Source organism: Harmonia axyridis, chromosome 3 (genome assembly GCF_914767665.1).
Source record: "Harmonia axyridis chromosome 3, icHarAxyr1.1, whole genome shotgun sequence".
NCBI classification, from domain to species: domain Eukaryota; kingdom Metazoa; phylum Arthropoda; class Insecta; order Coleoptera; family Coccinellidae; genus Harmonia; species Harmonia axyridis.
The window spans coordinates 32,202,704-32,224,781 of record NC_059503.1 but is presented as its reverse complement, the minus strand read 5'-3'; the positions used below and the strand labels follow the sequence as shown (position 1 = coordinate 32,224,781).

The 22,078-nt window shown below is 34.8% G+C and overlaps 1 protein-coding gene across 3 annotated transcripts in view; it reads right to left on the bottom strand.

The window, feature by feature from the left end:
* The window catches only part of LOC123676703 (GTPase-activating protein CdGAPr), an 83,301-nt gene that overhangs the window by 24,722 nt on the left and 36,501 nt on the right, over positions 1-22,078 (bottom strand). For all 3 annotated transcript variants that reach the window (XM_045612833.1, XM_045612830.1, XM_045612831.1), the window contains exons 2-5: positions 21,350-21,539; positions 18,289-18,476; positions 6,422-6,610; positions 736-920 (exon numbers count right to left, since the gene is read on the bottom strand). In XM_045612833.1, the coding sequence (XP_045468789.1) occupies positions 736-920; positions 6,422-6,610; positions 18,289-18,476; positions 21,350-21,515 (728 nt within the window). In that variant the 5' untranslated portion in view covers positions 21,516-21,539. The remainder of the gene's footprint in view (positions 1-735; positions 921-6,421; positions 6,611-18,288; positions 18,477-21,349; positions 21,540-22,078) is intronic.

The window sequence follows — 22,078 nt, the reverse complement described above, 5'->3', positions numbered from 1 at the left end:
AATAGCAAAAAACCTCGCAGACACGTTTGAAATGAAATATTCTTCAAAATATTAAAATGTCTCTCAACTTTTTAGAAATATGAAACTGATATTGATATTTTTTATCTATACGCAGAACCTAAGCCCGGTGTATTTAATTTCATTGAAAATTAAATACACCAGGCTTAGAACCATAAAAACTCAAGAAGACTATTGATTGTTCTTGAATTTTTATGGTTCTAAGGGTGTGATCAGCACGAAATTTTGCGCAAAACTTGAAATTGTTATTTTAAAAGTAGACCTAAAGTGTCAACTGCATCGGTTCTCTGTTCACGGCAATATTGAGCATTTTTTTTCGAAATTCTTCTTGAATTATTTCGATTCTGTTGTAGCAATCATAATAAAATGGATAAAGCTTGAAATTGTTATTTTAAATTTATGATTTTGTTAATCACCGAACCTACTCTGAAAAGTTTCCAAGTTTTCCGTTAAGAATTATCATTATAATGATTATCAAATTTCACGAATTTACCATGAGTGAGTCGAACCTTATCGTTTGAGACTACTTCCGGCTCAAAATTCGAAAATTATAGGCATGATGATTGAAAATAAGGAATAAAATTTCTTTTTTTTGATTCAAGATTCCTGTATGATATCATTTCATTCATAGGCATTACTATTTCTGAGAAGAAGTAGGCCCTTTTTCATTGTGATTATTTGTTGGGATTTTATTTGCAAAATTATTTATATTCTTACCCTACAACTGGCGGCGGAAGCGGCATATTCCTGGGGACTTTGTCGCCTATAATATGAACACAGTGTTGTGGGAAGAAACCCACCTGAAAGCCTCTTTTGCCTCTCCACCACATCGATTCCCCAGGGCTAGCCATGTCGATGACGGAGATCATGTCGCCTACTTCTAGATTTAGTTCATCCCTAGCCTGAAAAAAAAATTGAATTCAGTATTTTTTGTAATGTTCTGAACATTTAGTTCAGTTTTCGTATTCACATTCACAATCTTTTTGAAATAATAAATAATAATAATAATAAATAATAACTTTATTTACCCAACAGGAAATTTCCCAGTAACACGGTAACAAATTACATCAACTTAAAGAAAATACATGTGAATTCCCTAAAAAACTAAACGAAATGGCAAGTACTCCAAAAAATTATAGATATAAAGAAGTAAAAAAAAAACCTAAAATAAACAACTACAATAGACTTATATTGACTTTGTTAGCACAATCACAAAGCCTATACACTGGTGCCCGCTGGAGTATGTTGGTCCGAGGCGTGGGTAGACTAAATATTGGAGAACTCCTGGCTGCCATCCTCGGGACGTGAATGTTCACCCGAGAGAGCAGAAATGGCCAGTCAATCCTTCCACCCAAGAGTTTTTGGGCGAATCTCGCGCACTGCTGAACCTGCCGCTCAAATAAGGTTGAAAGCCTCAGCTCTTCCATTATGCCGGAAAGATCAACACCACGCTCCGGATATATGCCTGTCTTCCTATAAACGACGTATTTCAGGAACTTCCTCTGAACTCGCTCAATGGGAGTAAGATGCGTTGCATAAATTGGGAACCAAATCATGTTAGCGTACTCCAACCTACTGAGAACAAGGGCAAAGTAGACATTTCTGAGAGCAGATAGATCGTCTAGCTCACGGAAGCTCCTGAACAGAAAACCCAAAGACCTACAGGCAGATGAACACAGATCCTCAACATGTGGAACAAAACTCAGCTCACTGTCAAACCAAAATAGGAATATGGTATTTCAATAAGAATTTCAAAATTAGAATCCTCAATGATTCATGGTATTCTGTATAAAACATTTCCATATTTATTGGGTTATAAAGAAGACATTTTTGTAAATAATGTAAAAAAACAACACATCTGATAAATAGCGTCTACGGCTTCGCTCACAGTAGTATCTCGTTGAAATAACGTTCAATTTCAGCTTTGAAGGCTTTGGGCTTCAAAGGCTTGTTGGCTTATACTTGTGACACAAAATAACCTCTAAAACAAGGCTGTCCAATCGCAAGCACGCGGTGTCCAATTCTTGTCACCAAATGGGGGAGATGAAACGATAAGGAAAGAACTCATGCAAGGCTGTTAATGTTTCACGGACAGTATGGCAAGTGATAAAACCACTTATCATCTCTTTCAACCAAGGCAAAAAAAAACCGGTTTGTGATAACATTCGACATTATCCGTTAATGCATTACCGTTCAATGATTCCTTTTAGTTCCATTGATTTCTTTCGAATCATTCTTGCCATTCATGTGAAAATGTCTCATTACTCAAAAATTATTCAGTTCATGAAGAAGGATAGTACTTACAGTTTTTCAATAATTCAATTTGTTGGTTTGTATCAAGTAACTGTAATAATCTCTTATGTTATTTACGTTGAAAATCGTAGAATCCATTCAATACAATTGTATTTTCCTTTGAAACGTTAACATCTTATAAAAAGTCTCATACCTCGCAAAAATATTCATTGGCCATCCCAAAAATATTGTACAGAACCCGTCAATTCAAATGATATATTCGAGAACCAGTGCAGAGCTTATTGAAACTAGATTTAATATCCTCATTAAAAAGTGAACTTGATGAAAATCGACGTAAGTGATGAACATTACTCAGTATCTAGAAAACACTACACCACTAGTGAAAGAAGAAAAATCACATAATGGACTTTTTATTATTTTTTACTAAATAATTTAAACTCGTTAAAAAATGACTATAATTATATGAGGTATTATTCTCTCTGTAGAATTTCCACAAATTTAATTAATGTAACTCCAGAGGTTATAGACCGGATTTTATATAATAATGTTAAACTCAATCGATGAACATTTATAAACTACTCTCTAGTAATTGGAAAATTAATACATAATACCTACATAAATATTGACTGTAACGGGAGTTTGTACCCAATAAAATGTATCTAGATATAGGAATAAATGTGGAATAGAGGATATTGGAAAGTCATTAAAATATATGTATTCACAGAAAAATGCGGCAATTTTTAGCGAATTCAGTTTATCACTAGTTGCAAAATGGTGAATGCGTCTAATCCATACACAAAACACTGAAAGAATGTATGAAAGGGCTATAGAAGTTGGCAGATGTCACAGTGACATGGATGAGACGTTGGAGGATACAACCCAACCCAACAAAATCAAAACTCGTCATTTTCAACCATAAAAATTAATGCCAACTCTCCCAATATAAAACTTGGAAGTGACACAATTACTCCAACAGATTCATGTAAATACCTAGGCATAAAGATTGACAACAAGTTGAACTTCAGAGCACACTTAAAATTCCAAAAGAAAAAAGCTGAGCATTTTAGATCTCTTACTTATAAAAACATGGGAGTCAGTAGTAAAACAGCTAGTACGATATAAAAAAAGATATGCAGACCTTTATTGGACCATGGACATAAAATGTTCTCAAATTCAACAAAAACAGCTCTGAATACAATTGAAGTAGCGGAAAGGACTTACAAAACTAAGACATCCCAACAACCCACTCTACAACCCATCCAATCAGCTTCTATATCAGACAACGGAAATAGAACCATTACTGGAAAGAATGCAAAAACTAAGGAAAAAAGTCACTAACCAAAATAATATCAACATAATGGCGTCATTGATACATCATTATAGTAGCGCAACTACACCAAAGGCAAAGATGCCAGATTTGCCACTTTTTGAATAATTGGAATCAATAGGATAATAGTTATATTTTAAATATTTTCTAATAATATAGAGTGGCCACTTTTTCAAAGGAATTGTATTGGCAACTTTAAAACCATAAGAGTTAGAAGGTTGGTCAAATGAAGAAAAAGTTGCAATCATATAAGCATTGTCAAGCAGTTCAAACAAATCGAGATTATCAGGGCCGGTTATTGAGATATCATAAAAAAAGTGAATTCTGTCATTTTGAAATTTCTTTTTTTCCCACCTTAATTCAAATATTATCAAAAAATGTTACAGGAATTTTTTATTTGACAGTAAATTATCCTCAATTTGACGTAATCAGATTTCGTATCCAACGTTTCGTACTCTCTGGGCCACCCTCAACCTCATTTTTTTTCAATAAGGACATGCATATTTTATGAAACTTTTTGAAATAACTTTTAACGCTGAATTCAACGATATATCATACAATGTCATTCTAAGTTGATTTTCAGGTGATTTTGACCCTTATCCAAATTTACATGTGTGTATGTAAGAAAAAACAAGTGTATCAACGATATCAATGTTCTGACACAAATTCAATTGAACCCAGAAAAAAAATCGAGAACTGTGGACAGTGATATCAAAAACTGCTGTTAATAAAATAGTCAAGAGACGCGAATACAATGATTTTAAATTTGAATACCAAGCCTTGCAAAAATTATATCGTAATGATCTCGGAATAAAGTTCGATTCTGTAATTTGTTTAAACGGAACAAATGACAAATCCAACAATAGTGATTCCTCGCAAGAAGATTGAGAACGTATTGAAAGGTATTCAAGGAGACGAAACAAGCAAATGTAAAAGAAGTATGAGTTCCTGAACCGTAAAGTGCTTTTTACAAAATGGTGGACATATCGAACACTTACTTCATTAATTTTCATTTACTTTCGAATAATCATTTGATTTTTCTCTCATTAAATGATGATTTCCATTAATTTTTATGAATTGAAATATGTAAATAATTATTACTGGTTTCTTGCTTTGATTCTAATATGTTCCAATTAGTTCAAGATGGGTAAGTTGATTTTCTTATCGAAATGTATTGCATGTTGTTAATTTAACTAGAGGTACCTAAATGTAATTGTAAGAAAATTGGATAAGGGTCAAAATCACCTGAAAAACTTTGAACGACATTGTATGATATATCGTAGAATTCAGCGTTAAAAGTTATTTCGAAAAGTGTCATGAAATACGCAGATCCGTATTGATGAAAATGAGGTTGAGGGTGGCCCAGAGAGTACGAAACGTTGGATACGAAATCTGATTACGTCAAATTGAGGATAATTTACTGTCGAATAAAAAATTCCTGTAACATTTTTTGATAATATTTGAAATAAAGTGGGAAAAAAGAAAAATCAAAATGACAACATTTACTTTTCTTATGATATCTCAATAAACGGCCCTGATAATCTCGATTTCTTCGAACTGCTTGAAAATGCTTCTATGCATGCAACTTTTTCTCTATTTGACCGACCTTCTAACTCTTATGGTTTAAAAGTTACCAATACAATCCCATTAAAAAAGTGACCACTCTGTATAATATAAAAATGTATGTAACTGGCTGGAAGACAGCGGTCGATAGCCATTTCATTGATCAATAAATTTAGTTTATCTCTCTATCTTCCTATATGATGAAAATTTGACCAAGTCCAAAGGACTAGATGACAATAAACTTTGGTGAATATTGATTGAGGCGTCCAGGGGAAGAGAGCTTTTCAATCGATTAAATGCATAGTAGGAGTTTTTTACACAAACTGTCAATGGACTAGTTCTCATTTTTTTGTTAAGGATTAATTCTAAAAATTTAAGTAAAATGAAACAAAAATGTGGAAGAATCATTGAAATATCTCTAGAAATGAAAAAGTTATGGGACTTTGAAGTTGCGCTTGGAAGAATAATTTCATAGTACGTGTAAGTGTCGTGACGTCACACACTAGACGACTGGTATTCGCAGAGTGCTTACGAATTCATTGGTGTACAATCACTTGTGCCGTTCGTGTCGTGTTTTGTTCGTTACACGATGGCTGAAATAACTTACTATATACATACATATAAATTACTTTTTTCTCCTTTTACTTTTTACTCCTCACATAAATATGTTTTGCCATTGATAGACTTCAACAACCAGTACTCAACTACAAACTGTTTATGAAACGTTTTTCAAATAAATCATCGTTATAAGTTGAACCATTATGAAGCAAACTCAAAAGTAGATACCTACTTGAAAAGTTTAACTTCTTTTATTTCTGCACTGACATAAGATGGATTTGAAGAAAAAACTCCATCACTGCGAATATATCTATTTTAGGCAAATTGTCACTTTGTCCTTTCACGAAGCCTTCTTCCGTTATGGTGACATAAAAACAAAACTCGAGTTAAAACTACACTGGTCAACTACAAACGGCGCGAGAGCCTTGGCGCGGCTAAGTATTTAAACGTAATTTATGGTGTAGCGATCATAGGCAAGAGCCGTGACGTCACAGACCAAAGACGTTCCGCGCTAAAATACGTAAATTTAAATAATCTATTTCTCAGTCATTTATTGATGGATCTTCAAAATTGTTTCACTGATTTATCAGTTTTGCTCTATATTTTAATTCTATCGTGTCAAATATATGATAGTATTATCAACATCACTAAACTAGTCCATTCTCATCGAAGCATAAATCTAGTAATATCCCAAATGCTTACCTGCGAGACGTATCTCCTGACGCTATAAGCTGCCGCAACAGCGGGTGTGTTGATAGAACGACTTTCCTCGCTGGGCACCAAAAGCCTGTGTCCTTTGTTGTCCATCTGCAACCAGTTCAAAACGGGACCGCAGTTGAGGGAGTTGTCGGCTATTTCGCTGAACCTTTCGAGGTAACCTATCAGTAATGCCTGAAAGAAAAATCCAATGTAAAAAAAAAGCAAATTTGTAAGCAGGACGAAAGCTTCAGCTAGCTAGTTCAACTTCTAAACGCTGCTTAGCTTCGACCGAATGGTTCAAATACTAATCTTCCCATATGATGACTATTTCATCATAGAGGTTATTAAAGTTTTGAGATAGTTTCTTATAAAAGGTGTTTTTTTTAGAGCTTTAGAACTTTAAATTGCAATAAAACAACGATGGATTATTCGATTGACATGAATTTTATTTATCCGCAAAATAATCTTGTGGCATTACATTTTAAATATGATTTCTGGCATATGACCGCCAAGGCTGGCTCGGATGTAGTCCAATCTGGACGTCCAATTTTCGATAACTTTTTCCAACATTTATGGCCGTATATCGGCAATAACACGGCGAAAGTTGTCTTCCAAATGGTCAAGGGTTTGTGGCTTATCCGCATAGACCAATGATTTTACATAGCCCCACAGAAAATAGTCTAGCGGTGTTAAATCACAAGATCTTGGAGGCCAATTCACAGGTCCAAAACGTGAAATTAGGCGGTCACCAAACGTGTCTTTCAATAAATCGGTTGTGGCACGAGCTGTGTGACATGTTGCGCCGTCTTGTTGGAACCACAGCTCCTGGACAACATGGTTGTTCAATTCAGGAATGAAAAAGTTAGTAATCATGGCTCTATACCGATCACCATTGACTGTAACGTTCTAGCCATCATCGTTTTTGAAGAAGTACGGACCAATGATTCCACCAGCTCATAAAGCGCACCAAACAGTAGGTTTTTCTGGATGTAACGATGTTTCGACATACACTTGAGGATTAGCTTCACTCCAAATGCGGCAGTTTTGTTTGTTGACGTAGCCATTCAACCAGAAGTGCGCTTCATCGCTAAACAAAATTCGCTTATGAAAATCGGGAACAACGGCAATCTCATTTTGGGCCAAATTGCACTATTTGCAAGCGTTGTTCAGGCGTGAGTCTATTCATGATGAATTGCCAAACCAAACTGAGAATAAATCACTCAACAGCTGTTAAATCGGTCGCCATCTCGAACAGTAATGCCAACTTAAAGTTATATACCTCGAAAAAAAACACCCTATATCATATGTCACTGCGATATCTTTTATATATTTCCATGAAATCTGGCACAAGCTATTTCCAATAAGTACCTACAGTAGCCATTTTTTGTTTCAACTTGTGGCGTCCTTACGTTCCTTAGGAAAACACAGAGGCGTGTATAGTATTTTTCCAGAAATATGTCATCCATATATCGGATGGAATCCACTTGAAAATTTACCTCTAAATATTTGCAAAACTTGTGCGAAATTTCATAAAAAATCTGAGAAGGTATTCAATTTATGATGATTTTTTTCTCAAAACTTCAACCTCAAAGTTGACAGGTTTGTACTTCTATTCCTAAAATCACCTAAGTACTTGCAGCCTTAAATATCGGTATTTTACACTGAAACAATCTATTTCCACTTTTTAATTATATAAAGAGCAAATGTTTCTCTACACAGTAGCTTCTTCAGATTGTACTTTTTGACTAATGCTACTGTATAGTGAAGCGATAGTTGCTTGTACAGGGTGGCCAAATAAGCGAGGTAAGCGGCTATATCTCAGGATCCACTCATCGTAGAGATTTGCGGTAAAAAATTTTACCACTAAAGTAAACAAAAGAAAACACTGGAAATTGTTTTGAAGTTCATACCTCCACCGCTAGGGGGCGTAATAGCTATCGTCGAGTAGAAAAATGCATTTTACTCGAAAAATTTTCATATTGAGTTGGAAAAAAAATTTCATCACTGTAAACCTTGGAAAATTCTCTATCTGTTTGAATTGTCACTTTTGATTTTGCGACATCAAATGAGGGTGGGGGAAAGATAGAAATCTGACTGATTGAAATGTCTGTAACTTCAGTTTGGCTCAACATTTTTGAGCAAATTAGATCTTATTTGAGAGACAACATATTGTTGATTAAGGAAAAAATATACTCATGATGAATTTGATTCAGCTGCTTCCGATAGGGAGCGCTAAGTCAGAAGTTCATTGTTTTGTTCATTTTTCTCTGAAATTTCAAATGTAATGATAGGATTTTCTTAACATAAACAAAAATTTCATTGAATTTGCATGAAAAAACCTGAAGGTCGCAAAGCGATAATTTCAGACGTTCTGAAGTTATGGCCGAAAGAAGATATTCTTCAACTGATGCACTGCGAAAAACCAAATTGAGTCTTCAATTTCTAACAGAAACAGAAATCCCATCAAATTTGTATGAAAAACCCAAAAGGTCGCAATGCGATAGCTTCATGCGTTCTCTAGTTATGGACGAAAAAAGATATTCTTCAACTGATACACTGAAAAACTAAATTGTGTCTTCTTTCGGCCATAACTCCAGAACGCCTGAAGCTATCGCTTTGCGACCTTTTGGTTTTTTCATACAAATTTGATGGGATTTCTGTTTCTGTTAGAACTTGAAGACTCAATTTGATTTTTCGCAGTGAATCAGTTGAAGAATATCTTCTTTCGGCCATAACTTCAGAACGTCTGAAATTATCGCTTTGCGACCTTCAGGTTTTTTCATGCAAATTCAATGAAATTTTTGTTTCTGTTAGGAAAATCCTATCATTACATTTGAAATTTCAGAGAAAAATGAACAAAACAATGAACTTCTGACTTAGCGCTCCCTATCGGAAGCAGCTGAATCAAATTCATCATGAGTATATTTTTTCCTTAATCAACAAGATGTTGTCTCTCAAATAAGATCTAATTTGCTCAAAAATGTTGAGCCAAATTGAAGTTACAGGCATTTCAATCAGTCAGATTTCTATCTTTCCCCTACCCTTATTTGATGTCGTAAAATCGAAAGTGACAATTCAAAAAATAGAGAATTTTCCAAGGATTACAGTGATGATATTTTTTCTTCAACTTCATGTGAAACATTTTCGAGAAAAATCATATTTCTACTCGACGATAGCTATTACGCCCCCTAGCGGTGGAGGTATGAACTTCAAAACAATTTCCAGTGTTTTCTTTTGTTTACTTTAGTGGTAAAATTTTTTACCGCAAATCTCTACGATGAGTGGATCTTGAGATATAGCCGCTTACCTCGCTTATTTGCCCACCCTGTACAGTGTGGATGTTTTTAAATTCAATCACTCAAAAATCTCGAAAAGGATACATCTTACGGAATAATGTTCCGAATAAAAGATTGATGGTTTTGAGGGAGAAGCCCACTCTTTCCAGAATCTTTTTTATTTACTTTGCTCTTGTGGGGGGAAGTGGATAACTTTGGAATTTGAAATGGCGATTACTTTTTTATATTGCACATCCGTATTCTACGATAAAAAATACAAACATTTTTTACGTGAAAAATTGATATGAAAAACTTATATTTTTGGCCGTAGAATAAACATCTGCTATAAAAAAACAGGGGTTTCCATTTGAAATTCCAAAGTTGGTAATGGAAGAGGTTACAGTGCAAGTGGTCAGTGGCCTTCCCCCTCAAAACCATCAACTTTTTATTGAACATACGTTTCCTTTTCGAGATTTTTAACTATTCCAACTTAAATCACTCGTGTTCACGAATGTTAATGAAATAAATGGCATTAAATGAATTTCCATCAAGATCGACTCATTCCAATAATATTTTTTTCACTAAGAAAACCTATAAGACTTCTATGTCAGAAGTAGTACACATGTTTTTTTTCACTTTTTTATTGTCTTTGAAGTTATGCTTGGATTTCGTTAGTTGCAATGGACTAGTTTTCATTTTTTTGTTAAGGATTAATTCTAAAAAATTAGGTAAAATGAAACAAAAATGTGGAAGAATCATTGAAATATCTCTAGAAATGAAAAAGTTATGGGACTTTGAAGTTGCGCTTGGAAGAATAATTTCATAGTACGCAGCGTCTAGTGTGTGACGTCACGCCACTTACACGAGGCGACTGGTATTCGCAGAGTGCTTACGAATTCATTGGTGTACAATCACTTGTGCCGTTCGTGTCGTGTTTTGTTCGTTACACGATGGCTGAAATAAAAAAAAATCCTACAAATATTGTATTGTGCCTATGTGTGCAAGCACGACAATTAAAAACCCCAATAAACTGTTTTTTCATGTACCAAATGACATGAATCAAAGGAAGAAGTGGTGCAAATTAATGAGGCGTGACTTAATTGGACCTAAAACTACTTCATATGTGTGTTTTTTGATGTAAGTACCTATCAGTACTAGCTATCCATTTCTGATAATAAAATACTAAGGCGTAAGTTGGTTTGAAATAAGTTATTAAGCACTGACATAAGATGGATTTGAAGAAAAAAACTCCATTACTGCGAATATATCTATTTTAGGCAAATTGTCACTTTGTCCTTTCACGAAACCTTCTTCCATTATGGTGACATATAAACAAAACTCGAGTTAAAACTACACTGTACAACTACAAACGGCGGGAGAGCCTTGGCGGGGCTAAGTATTTAAACGTAATTTATGGTGTAGCGATCACAGGCAAGTGGCGTGACGTCACAGACGAGTCGGAGACCAAAGACGTTCAGCGCTAAAATACGTAAATTTAAATAATCTATTTCTCAGTCATCTATTGATGGATTTTCAAAATTTTTTCACTGATTTATCAGTTTTGCTCTATATTTTGATTCTATCGTGTCAAATATAGTATTATCAACATCACTAAACTAGTCCATTGTCGAAGCAACTACGAGTTTATCAGAGTTTTTTTCACGTTCATCAGGCTAGTAAATGATTCAGTGGGAGTTGTATACATCAGACATTAATTGTATCATGTTATTGTTGAATGGGAAACGAACCCATTGTTTCCAAGTGTCGCCTCTACTAAAAGTTAAGTATTGTGAGTTCAAGACGTAATACGGCGTCTTGTAATTAATTATCTTAGCCACAGATCTGGGTCGATTGCTATTGTGCAATCGGACGATTTGTCGCAGAAATTGCCGCTAAATTGTTTGGGAAATTGAATCGCATTGTTACTGTTCTATCATTCTCGGCGAACAATAGTCTTTATACCTTGTATATGAAGTCGAGAGAATACCAGGAATTGCTTATTCGGAAATCCAGCTTGAGAGCACTGTCGAAATTAATTTTGCCACTAAGATGGCTCAACTCGATACTCACGCGGAGTTCGTGTATCGTCTGACATTTTATTCGTTTAAAGTGCTTTGTTTCGTCGGTCTAGAATTTCGTTTTGCAAATGGAATTTCTCTTAACCGAGAGCTGAAAACTTAACAACAGAAGACCATAGCATTCACCTGATATAGCCTACTATTTCCCAGGGGCGGATCCAGACGATGTTTGAGGGGGGGCCATAGAAAGTCACGGCTCATATAGGTTAGCAAAATAGCGAAAATTTTTGTTGATACCTACTGGGTCAAGTGTTTTTTTATAGAAGGATGAATTTTAGTAAATCATATCATATTCAGTTTCCAAAATTTTTGTAGGACAAAAACAAGTTCAAAAAATATTTCACATATTTCATAAATATATGTGAATTCATTTCATAAGCCAACTCAGGCGCAAGAAAGTATAAGGAGTAGTAAAAAGAAAACCATTATTTTTGCATGAAGAACAAGGCTTCAATAACCATGGTTAGAATGATCCAATTTGGGTCAAATATGCGCTGTTTCGTTCGATAACTACAGTTCCAAGTTAACAGCTGTGACTTAGGGGAACAGTTTTTCGTAGATGATTCCCTGCCAATCTCACAAAACACATAGCAACACCTTCCTGGCCGTTTCCGGAGGCTAACCGCGTTTCGACCACGACCGTTTCTGCTTGACGTTGTCATAAATGATTCACTTTCCATCACCAGGTACCAAGCCTTTCAAAAATGGGGCGATTTTGTTGCGATTCTGCAGTGAGTCGCAGTGGAAATTCGGTCCATGCGGGTTTTTGCGTTAGCTCCTGTGGTATCCGTTCATCTAGCATCTTTTTGAGATACGCCTTATGCAAATAGTGTTCCAAACGGTTTATTGTGCACTCTTAAGCTCTTGAGCAATCGAAACAAGACTCGACATGTCCATACTTTTATCGATATTTTCGACAATTGGCCTCAGGGCCGCCGACAGACATTTTAGCACCCCGGCGAAATAAAATTTCACCGCCCTGTTTTGGGTAATTTATCTGAATTTTCTTTGAAGGAGCCTCTGTTATTCCTTTCAGGCATTTTTTCAATTTTATATGAAATCGAATTTTTCAACTCATAATCAGCTTGTCAAATTTATCAGAACATCCTGCATTGTTTGAAAGCATGACGATGTTTTTATAAATCTATAGCAAAAAAATTACGTAATTCTTAAAGGTGCAAAAAGTCTTGTTTTATTAACTGACTTTGCTCCCTATGATTTGGTGCCCCGGCAAAATGTCCGGTATGCCGCTCCTGGCGGAGGCCCTGATTGGCCTTCCAGTGCGTGGTGGATCTTTGACATCCAAATTACTGGAACGGATTCGACGAAACCAAAATTGCACGTGATTGGCTATTACAGTATCAGGTCCAAAAACACTATTTACATTTTCAGCCGCCTGGCTGGTATTTTTGTCTTTATCTAAGAAAAACTATAAAATATAGGGTATTTCCTTCTTGCTAGAGTCCATCTTTGTGGCGCGCTCAAACTTAACTGAGTCAACATCACAAAAATGCCAGAATGTTTTTGTAATGCGAAATCTCATCTTTGTAATGCCTTATAGTGAAACCCGATCGCGAGATACAGATAACTTAAGCCATCTATCTATAACATAATGAATTCCTTTTTACTACACCTATTAAATCAAAACATTTGGTCAAATATTAAAAATTTAGTAACAAATTCTAGTCTCTTATTTTTTTGACTGGCGTATCTATCTTTGTAAAATATTTTCAACATTAAGACTATGTATATGCATTAATGCCAATACATTCAACCTGTCTTCAACCATTCTAGATCATATCCAATCTTTCACCCTTGTGAGTGCCCACGCATATTTTTCAGGATACATTTTTATATTTATAAGGTCCGCGAGGGGGGGTGCCATGGCCCCCATGCCCCCCCCTGTATCCGCCCCTGCTAATTTCTCTTTCTAAAATTTAAAATTAATTCGATAAACTCGTTTGCTGAAAATGCTTTTGATAATGATGATGGGATTATTGTGTTTCATTCATAATTTTTCGGTAATTTTTTGACATGGTTTATCAACGAAAAATAAATTTACGATTTTCTAGCCTAGTAACGAGATTTTCCTATGGAAAACTGTGAAATACCATCGAGTAGGTATTAAAGATAATGTATTTGTATCAAATATGTAGATATAATGAATTATGTAAGTGACTGACAAGCTCATTATGTGAATTGATCAATGTCCAACTAAATTGCGGTATTGAATAAAAGTCGAGGTTTTATTTTTTCCACCACTGAGTATCTCTACATGTGTCAATAAAAAATACATAAACAGGTATTAAGAAGCCACGTATTATGGATATGGTTTTAGAATTGCGCGTTAACTTTGTGTATATTATATCCTTTGGACTCCAATTAGATTGAACAACACGAATAACTCATCTATCATAAACATCGTAAATTATCGAACTAAATAGTTAATGTGTTGGAAAAGAGTAATAGATAATTTATAGATGTAGTTTTATTCGAGCATAAAATTATCTGTCAATGGGTGAACATCCATACCAATTTTATTCGTATTGGGGAATAACAGAAGTGAGATATGGAAATACCGGGAAACTCATGGTTACGCATGCTCAATGTCATCTCTTTTATCTATTGAATTTCAGGGATCATCTACGGCCCAAACTGAATGTCCAAACTGAATGTCCAAACCAAATTTCATTTAAATCGGATAGAATTCTAGAAGTTAAAGTTGTTACAATGCAGACCGTCAGACGGCCTGACAGACAGACACAAAACTAAGATGGTGTTAAATTCCTTTTTTTGAGTAGAAATTCAAGAATAGAAGACCAAAAAATGTTTCTAATGATCAATACATTTGTTCAAATTATAAAAATAAATTTTCGGAGATTTTAAACTAATTTTATAACAATTGAGGTTTATACTGAACTTCATCACCGACCAATTCAATGACTGAAACGCGAAATCATTTACCTTGTCCACTTTTCCCAAACTTGTCCCATTTTTATTTAGACAAATTCCGAATGGCAAACATAAAACTAAATACATAAATATTTCGGGGTATTTTCAATATACACTCAGCGGCAAAAAAACTCAGCCAATTTTGATGTAATTCGTTGTCCAAGAACTTTTGTAATTTCTCATCGATTTCAATTGTTTCTACGCCGAAATGAAGATGAACCCTTTGGTATTAAAAGAAACTCCAGAAAAGTATCCAAAAAATGTTGATAGCTTTATAATAAACAGGGCGTAAACTCTACATTTCCCGAACTGTTCCACAGGGTGTTAAGAAATTTGACTAGAAACACATGGTTTTCTTCAAAATAATCTATCAACATTTTTTGAATACTTTTCTGGAGTTTGTTTCAATAACAAAAAATTTATCTTCAATTTGGCCTAGAAACAATTGAAATCAATGAAAAATTACGTTCTTGGTCAACGAACTTCTGCAAAATTTTAGATGGCCGAGTTTTTTTCCGGTTGAGTGTATATAGCAATAGTGGTTAATGATTATAGTATATTATTCAACGAGCGGTGATGTAGGTCATAACTCACGCAGATGATGTTTGCTGTAATTCATCAAGTTATGACCATTACCGCAAGTTGAATACTATACTTTATCTACGACTATATCAATAAATACTAAGAAAAAAAATACAGACTTAGAATAAAGACAGAAGGAACGAGAAATAAACATAATGTGCTCGATCCCGTACAAGAGAGATGGAAACTTAGTGCTACCAATCACAATCGAACCAGCTTCGGCTAGCTCGAATCCAGTACAGAGTACAGACATAGAAATTTATTGAAAAATCTTAATAATTGCCTATAAAAATGCATTAAAATATAGCAAAAAATATTCCCTGTAAACGATTACTTAATGATCTTACTGCTACACCAATTTTTAAAATTTTTTTAAACTCCTTTATATTTTTTCGGGCAACTAATTCTGTATGGTAACATTAGCTGTTTGTCTTTTGGAAATGTATACCTTTATAATATTTCATCTTCACTATCTGAATTAATCGTTTTCAGCAAAATTTTTCCAATACAAATTTTTGGATTCCTAGATATTTGCTTTAATCAAAAGTGGTTTTGTTTCATGAACATCAAATATTCAAAAAAAAAAAAAACATTCACAATAATTAGATATCAACTTAATTTGAAAACGTCAAAAGTGACATTCCCTCCGACATTCCTCCCCTCAATAACAATAATGGAATGTTCCCTTTCGGCCAATCGAATAGAAGCAGAGAAGTATAGAAGCACAGATCCATATTTTCCGATTTATAATAGTGAGTTATAGTAGTGAGTTATTATAAATCACGCTGTTTGTTAATAGATACTATTAATTGCTCAAAAGCAGTTGAATAATGAGTTTATAATTCAATAGGAGTAGATGAAACTTTTTATTTTTTATAACCCCTATGAATTCGATCGAATGGAAACCTCCCTCAGGGTGTGAAACTGCATCCGTTAGGTTCGCACGATGCCCTTCGCCCAAAAGTGAAATTCCAACCTCTGAAACGGCGAAACTTGATTTACGCCTTTGGCGAATACTACCGAAAGCAAGCAGACAACACGTAACCATCTGCTCTCCTCTTCCGGTCTATTCAACTCGCAACTTTAATGCATGTCCTCCCCGAAGCGTCAAAAGCCATCACTCACATCTCGACATTTGTAACGATACTTTACTCTTTGATAGCATTTTGCATTCGGGGTTTTTCATGGCGATTATTTTTAATCACGTGCCAACTGAATTTATTTGACGGAAAGAGCTTAGCAGCATTGACTTGCCGATAAATCTTCTCAAAACTGTTTATTTTTGCATTTTCTATCTTTCGTTAGATTTTCATGATATTATTATTCGAAAGCAACATGTTTAGTGAATACTTTGGATATGTTGATATTTTCTGTGAAGGAATAACAGATTTCAAATATAATCAGCAAGATTTGGAAGTACTGAAACCAGAAGAAATTTTTCTTCAACCTGAGTTTTTTAGCTACGGGATGCTAATATTTGAAGCATGCTATGGGGATTAATGTCAATGGTTTGTCATGGTTTATTATTTCAAACGAGTGTCACTTTCAATATCGGATTAGTGCTCAGAGCTCAGAGTAATAAATATAGATAGAGGGAGCATATCGTCGGCTAAGAGTGTAAATCTGCTATGTTCATAATGAACAATTTCACAGGAGACCAAAAAAAACCGTACAGTAAGTGTTATAATAATAATAAGAAGAGAGTTTATTCATGAAAATACATTCAATAGAGTTTATTGAATGTATTTTCATGAATAAACTCTCTTATTATTATTATTATTATAACACTCACTGTACGGTTTTTTTGGTCTCCTGTAAAATTGTTCATTATGGACATAGCAGATTTGCACTATTAGCCGACGATATGTCATTTTCAGTGAGCAAATTTTGTCCCGACATGAACTATCAAATTTGACATGAAGCGCGCGGAAATGAAAACATATCAGTGGTACAATATTTCACTCGATTCGCGAGTTTCTCCAAAAAGAAAACGCACTTCTTATGTCCCATAATGAATCAACGTTTCATATTAACTCAAAATATATTGAAATAAATACCTAAATATGTCAGAAATTCAGAAAACGAACTTCAAGCGCGCGAAACGATAGGATACATTAATTAAAACCCGATCTTGGCCAATCAAAAGCGATGTTTAACCGAGTATGATCGTCCAAAGTCGTGAAACAAAACACAAAACGTTCACTTGAATGAATTCAAATATTTGAAATATATATAGAGAGAGAGAGAGAGAGAGAGAGAGAGAGAGTTTATTGGTGTTCTTACAATTTCAAGAATTGCTTACACAGGTCATAACTATAATGAAAGATACATAGGTACAAACTACACAAAACTCATAAATAATAAATAAAAGAATCTGTCATAATTTGTTAATAGCGCTACCTACAGTTGACACGAGGAAACTTAACTAATATTTTCAATATTTCAAACTTTGTGATAACTTTTGAGATATTCGGTATGCGATTTCAAAATCTTGTCTCACGAAATTCATTTTTGACCAGGAAAATATCCCTTTCAATTATTGTTGCCCATTGATCAGTTCTAACTACCAGGTCAAATAACGAATTATTCTTTTTTTCATCACTTTCCCTTTGAAACCTAACAGTAATAATAATATGATTCTGTATTTACGCTTGATTTTTTGAAAAAAATAACTCCATTTTACTCTGTATTTTTCAAGAGCGCAATGTACAAAATCGAATATGTTTCTATGGAATTGATTACCAAGAAAGTATTCAATATTTTTTGTAGGTGTCATAAGGTTCTGATATACAGGGAATTCAAACAAGACTGTCAAAATTTGACATTTTATCACCAACTAAAATAATTAAGACTTCATGGGCTATCATTTAAACTTTCATGTGAAACTACCACATTGCCAAAAAATCAATCAGAATTTTTGCTAGATATGTATGAAACACTTCTGATTTCACAGAGTATAATGAACCAATAACAAAAAGCTCACCTCGAGATCGGGATTGTCGGACGACTGTAAAGTCAGGTCGTGGAGCTGCGAGATTTTCCTGTCGTATATACATTGATGTAACTGAGCGTCAAGCATCTTGAAATTTTCGAAATTCCTCTGGAGTAGCCAGCACTCTTCGCCTGAGGTCACTTGTATCATATACCACTCGGCATCCGTTTCGTCGTTAGCTGCAATTAAAAAAAAATTAACTAAAAACTTGGGTCATCTGAAGAACATTTAATTTTTTCATTCCAGCTCCGCTGGGTCGATATGAATATTGATATTTCAGGATGTAACCAGTGGGGTCGCTGGGTGGAATCAGGGAGGGCATAGGTCCCCTTAAATTTTTGCTAAAATTCCCGATGAAAGCTTGGCAAGTACTCTGCGTGATGGCCGAATATTTTGTTTCAAGCCATGGAAGTTGGTTTACCAACGTGAACCATCAATTTAAGGAAACTTCACCGGTGAAAGTTAATAGCCGTCAAATCGGGACTGCGGGGAGGCCAATGAACGTCACCTCTCCTGATTAATTCGCCTGGGAAATTTTCACGAACTCGTTGCAAAGACACACATCAGACGTGTGTGAAATTGCTCCATCTTGCTAGAACCATGTTCGTTGATTAAAGCTTATTTAGATCTTAGGCCCAGTTTCACCAAACAGCACTTGATCCCAGATTGATTAAACTCCGCTTGGTACTAAAGCAGGCTTAACAGTGTTTTCTTTTTCACCATGCATCAACCCGTCCGAAAATGATCGCGATTAACCAAATCGCGATTAAATAGTCAAACCATTTGGCAACGTTGTGAACAAAAAGTTATATAGTGTTCTGTATCGTATTAGCAGTGATGACCACCATTGGCGCTAGGTGTCAGGTGTCATTCATTCATAACTCATAACATTTCAAATCATTTGTCATCTTGTAAACAAAAAACAAAGTTAATTTTTGCCGAAAATGTCGAGTGATGTGCTTCGAAATGTCGGAAACTTGCAGAAGTTAAAAAGAAATTATCCCATTTCACAAAACCACACATTCTGGAAAAAAAACTATATCAGTAATTTTATTAACTTATTTATTTTTATTAACAAGTTTAACTGCTTCTTAAATAATATTTCAATCAAACATATCAATAAATTATTCTTTGCAATAAATTACATAAAACACAAAAACAAAGTTTACGTGTATTTTAAATGGGAAATATTGAGCCTATACATATAGTCATATTTTGATAAAATTGACCCTAAAATTAGAAATTTCCGGAAAAATAATTACATAGACAAGAGTTCCATACTGATAAATAATTATTAATCTCAACTTGAAAGGTTATAATCCTCCAAAAATGGCCGATTAGTACTAAATCGCGATTGGTCGATTAAATGGCGCTTTGGAGTGTGGTGAAACGCTACATTACATTAATCGTGATCTAAGGCCTCACTTAAGAGCCAAGTCAAGATTAAAGCATTTGGTGAAACTAGGCCTTAGTGTAAAAAGCGGTGTAGCGATGATCTATGCACATCCAAAGCACTTGCACGTTTCCGAACGGAGAGGTCGGGATAATCACGAACACGGTCCCCGCAAACTATTTTACCTGTTTCTGATTGAGAGGAATACATCGAATATTGGAGTAAATTCTTCGCGCTATAGTGAGAATCATTATATTCGTCAAATTCGTGTACGCACAACGCGCGATCCTCTTCCGAGAAACTAAATTCGCCAAGATAGCGATTGAGATATCCTTCGAGCTCCTCTGAATCGTTTTATTCGCTCAGTAAGCTAAACAAATCTCATTTTTTTGAGACACCTCGTTTAACAACACTAAATCTAGAAAAAAAACTTATGTCTATTTCGGAATAAATCTTAGCCATGATTTTAATTTACAGTTTAACAAAAAATTATTGCTGTCTCTTCTTGCCACGAATGGATTTGCCACATAGTTAGAGAAATAACATTCAATGAGTTTCATATGAACAGAACGTACTGATACGGTCAATGTGAATTAGTCGACCTGAAACTAATCGAACGATTTCTTACGTGTGCGATCCGCTTGATGTCGGAAACGATACATGCATAATAATTTAGTCTGTTCACCTTAGCCATGAAGTCATAAAACGTTTATCAGCGGCGATGCTGGACTGTGGATTTTTCCTTAGTCTTACCATAAAATCAATATCAATCAAACCCTAGAGTAATAAACATTGATAGAGGGAGTAAACGCAATTTTTACATGTCCCCAACATGGTTAGATTACGTTGTCGGATTATGATATATTTTCAAATTCACAGTTTCACTATATCTTTATGAATGTATATTACATTGAATGAAATATATTTATTTCAGTGACTCCCGATTAAATATGCAAATTTGAATATTTGGAATCCTATATTTTTCCTAATTGTCGAATTTATAATAAGCAGAATATTTATTATTTTCTGTATCTACCTGCTGAAATCCAAGGTTTGGCAACTTTTGCTCTCCTAGTGTCATCGGTTGTTTTACGTCGTTTGGCGCGCTTGCAGTTTGTTTTCTGAATTTCTGATATATTTAGGTATTTATTTCAATATATTTTGAGTTAATTTGAAACGTTGATTCGTTATGGGACATAAGAAGTGCGTTTTTTCTGTGGAGGAACTCGTGAATTGAATGAAATATCGTACAACTGATATGTTTTCAATTCCGCTCGCTTCATATCAAATTTGAATATTTAGGTTGGGGACAAAATTTGCTAGTAAGCAAATTTTGTCATTTTTTTCATTTTCAGTAGAAAATGACATATGCTCTCTCTATCTATGTTTATTATTCTGAGAATCCAACCAATGTAATGACAACGTCAAATTTGAATGACAGAATGACACATCGACAACATCGCGAATAGATTGCATATCGTAGGTAAGAGTAGGACGAGCAAATATAGGTACCCATAGATTTGTGGACGTTTGAAGCTATAACAAGAATTTTTTTTGGTTGGTACCAAAAATCTCACTAGGTATGACGTCATACATAAAATAAATAGACTATATTTATCAACGTTAAAAATTCAATTTCTCTTCGATTAGGCTACCTACTGTGTTGCGAGTGGAGAGATTCGTCCATGTTGGTTCGCAAGGATACGGAAAGGGTGGACAGTTGCACCCTCTCGTAGTGGAAATGAGCGCACTCCTCCAACTTGGGGAAACGGCATGGCTCGGCTCCAGGGGCGGGCTGGCCCCCAGCCGCTTCCGATATCTGCATTTCCTTCACCTCAATGCATATTGCCTGAAAAATAAAAAAAATATATATATTAAAATGTTATTTATCTGTTTTCTTTAAGGATTTTGACTGAACAACAAGTCAACAAGTTTCGATATGCCGTGATTACGAAAATAACGATGTTCAAAAATAGAGCCGCAGACCTTCAGTATCCACCTAAAATCGATTGGTTCTAAATGAATTTCGACCGAGTCACTATAGAGGGTGCATTCGGCTGCGAAGATATACAGTGACAACACGCGAGGTCTCGTTTTTTGATTGGCTGAGCCTAAATATGGCGGCTTTTTGTTTAGATCCTCCATTTACCTTATTTTTGGGATTCATTCAAAATGTGAGGCCCATTTTATTAAGTCACTCCAGTATTCTTCAGTTGAATAAATTTGTTCTACAATCAAATACTTTCAAACCCAATAATTTTAATTTTGACAACGTTCAGTTCAGTTAATTGTATTCTTGTGTTATATGGTAAAGTCATATGGTTCGCCATTTTTAGGCTCAATTTGAACATACATAAGAAATTATCTATTAATATTGGCGCATTTACG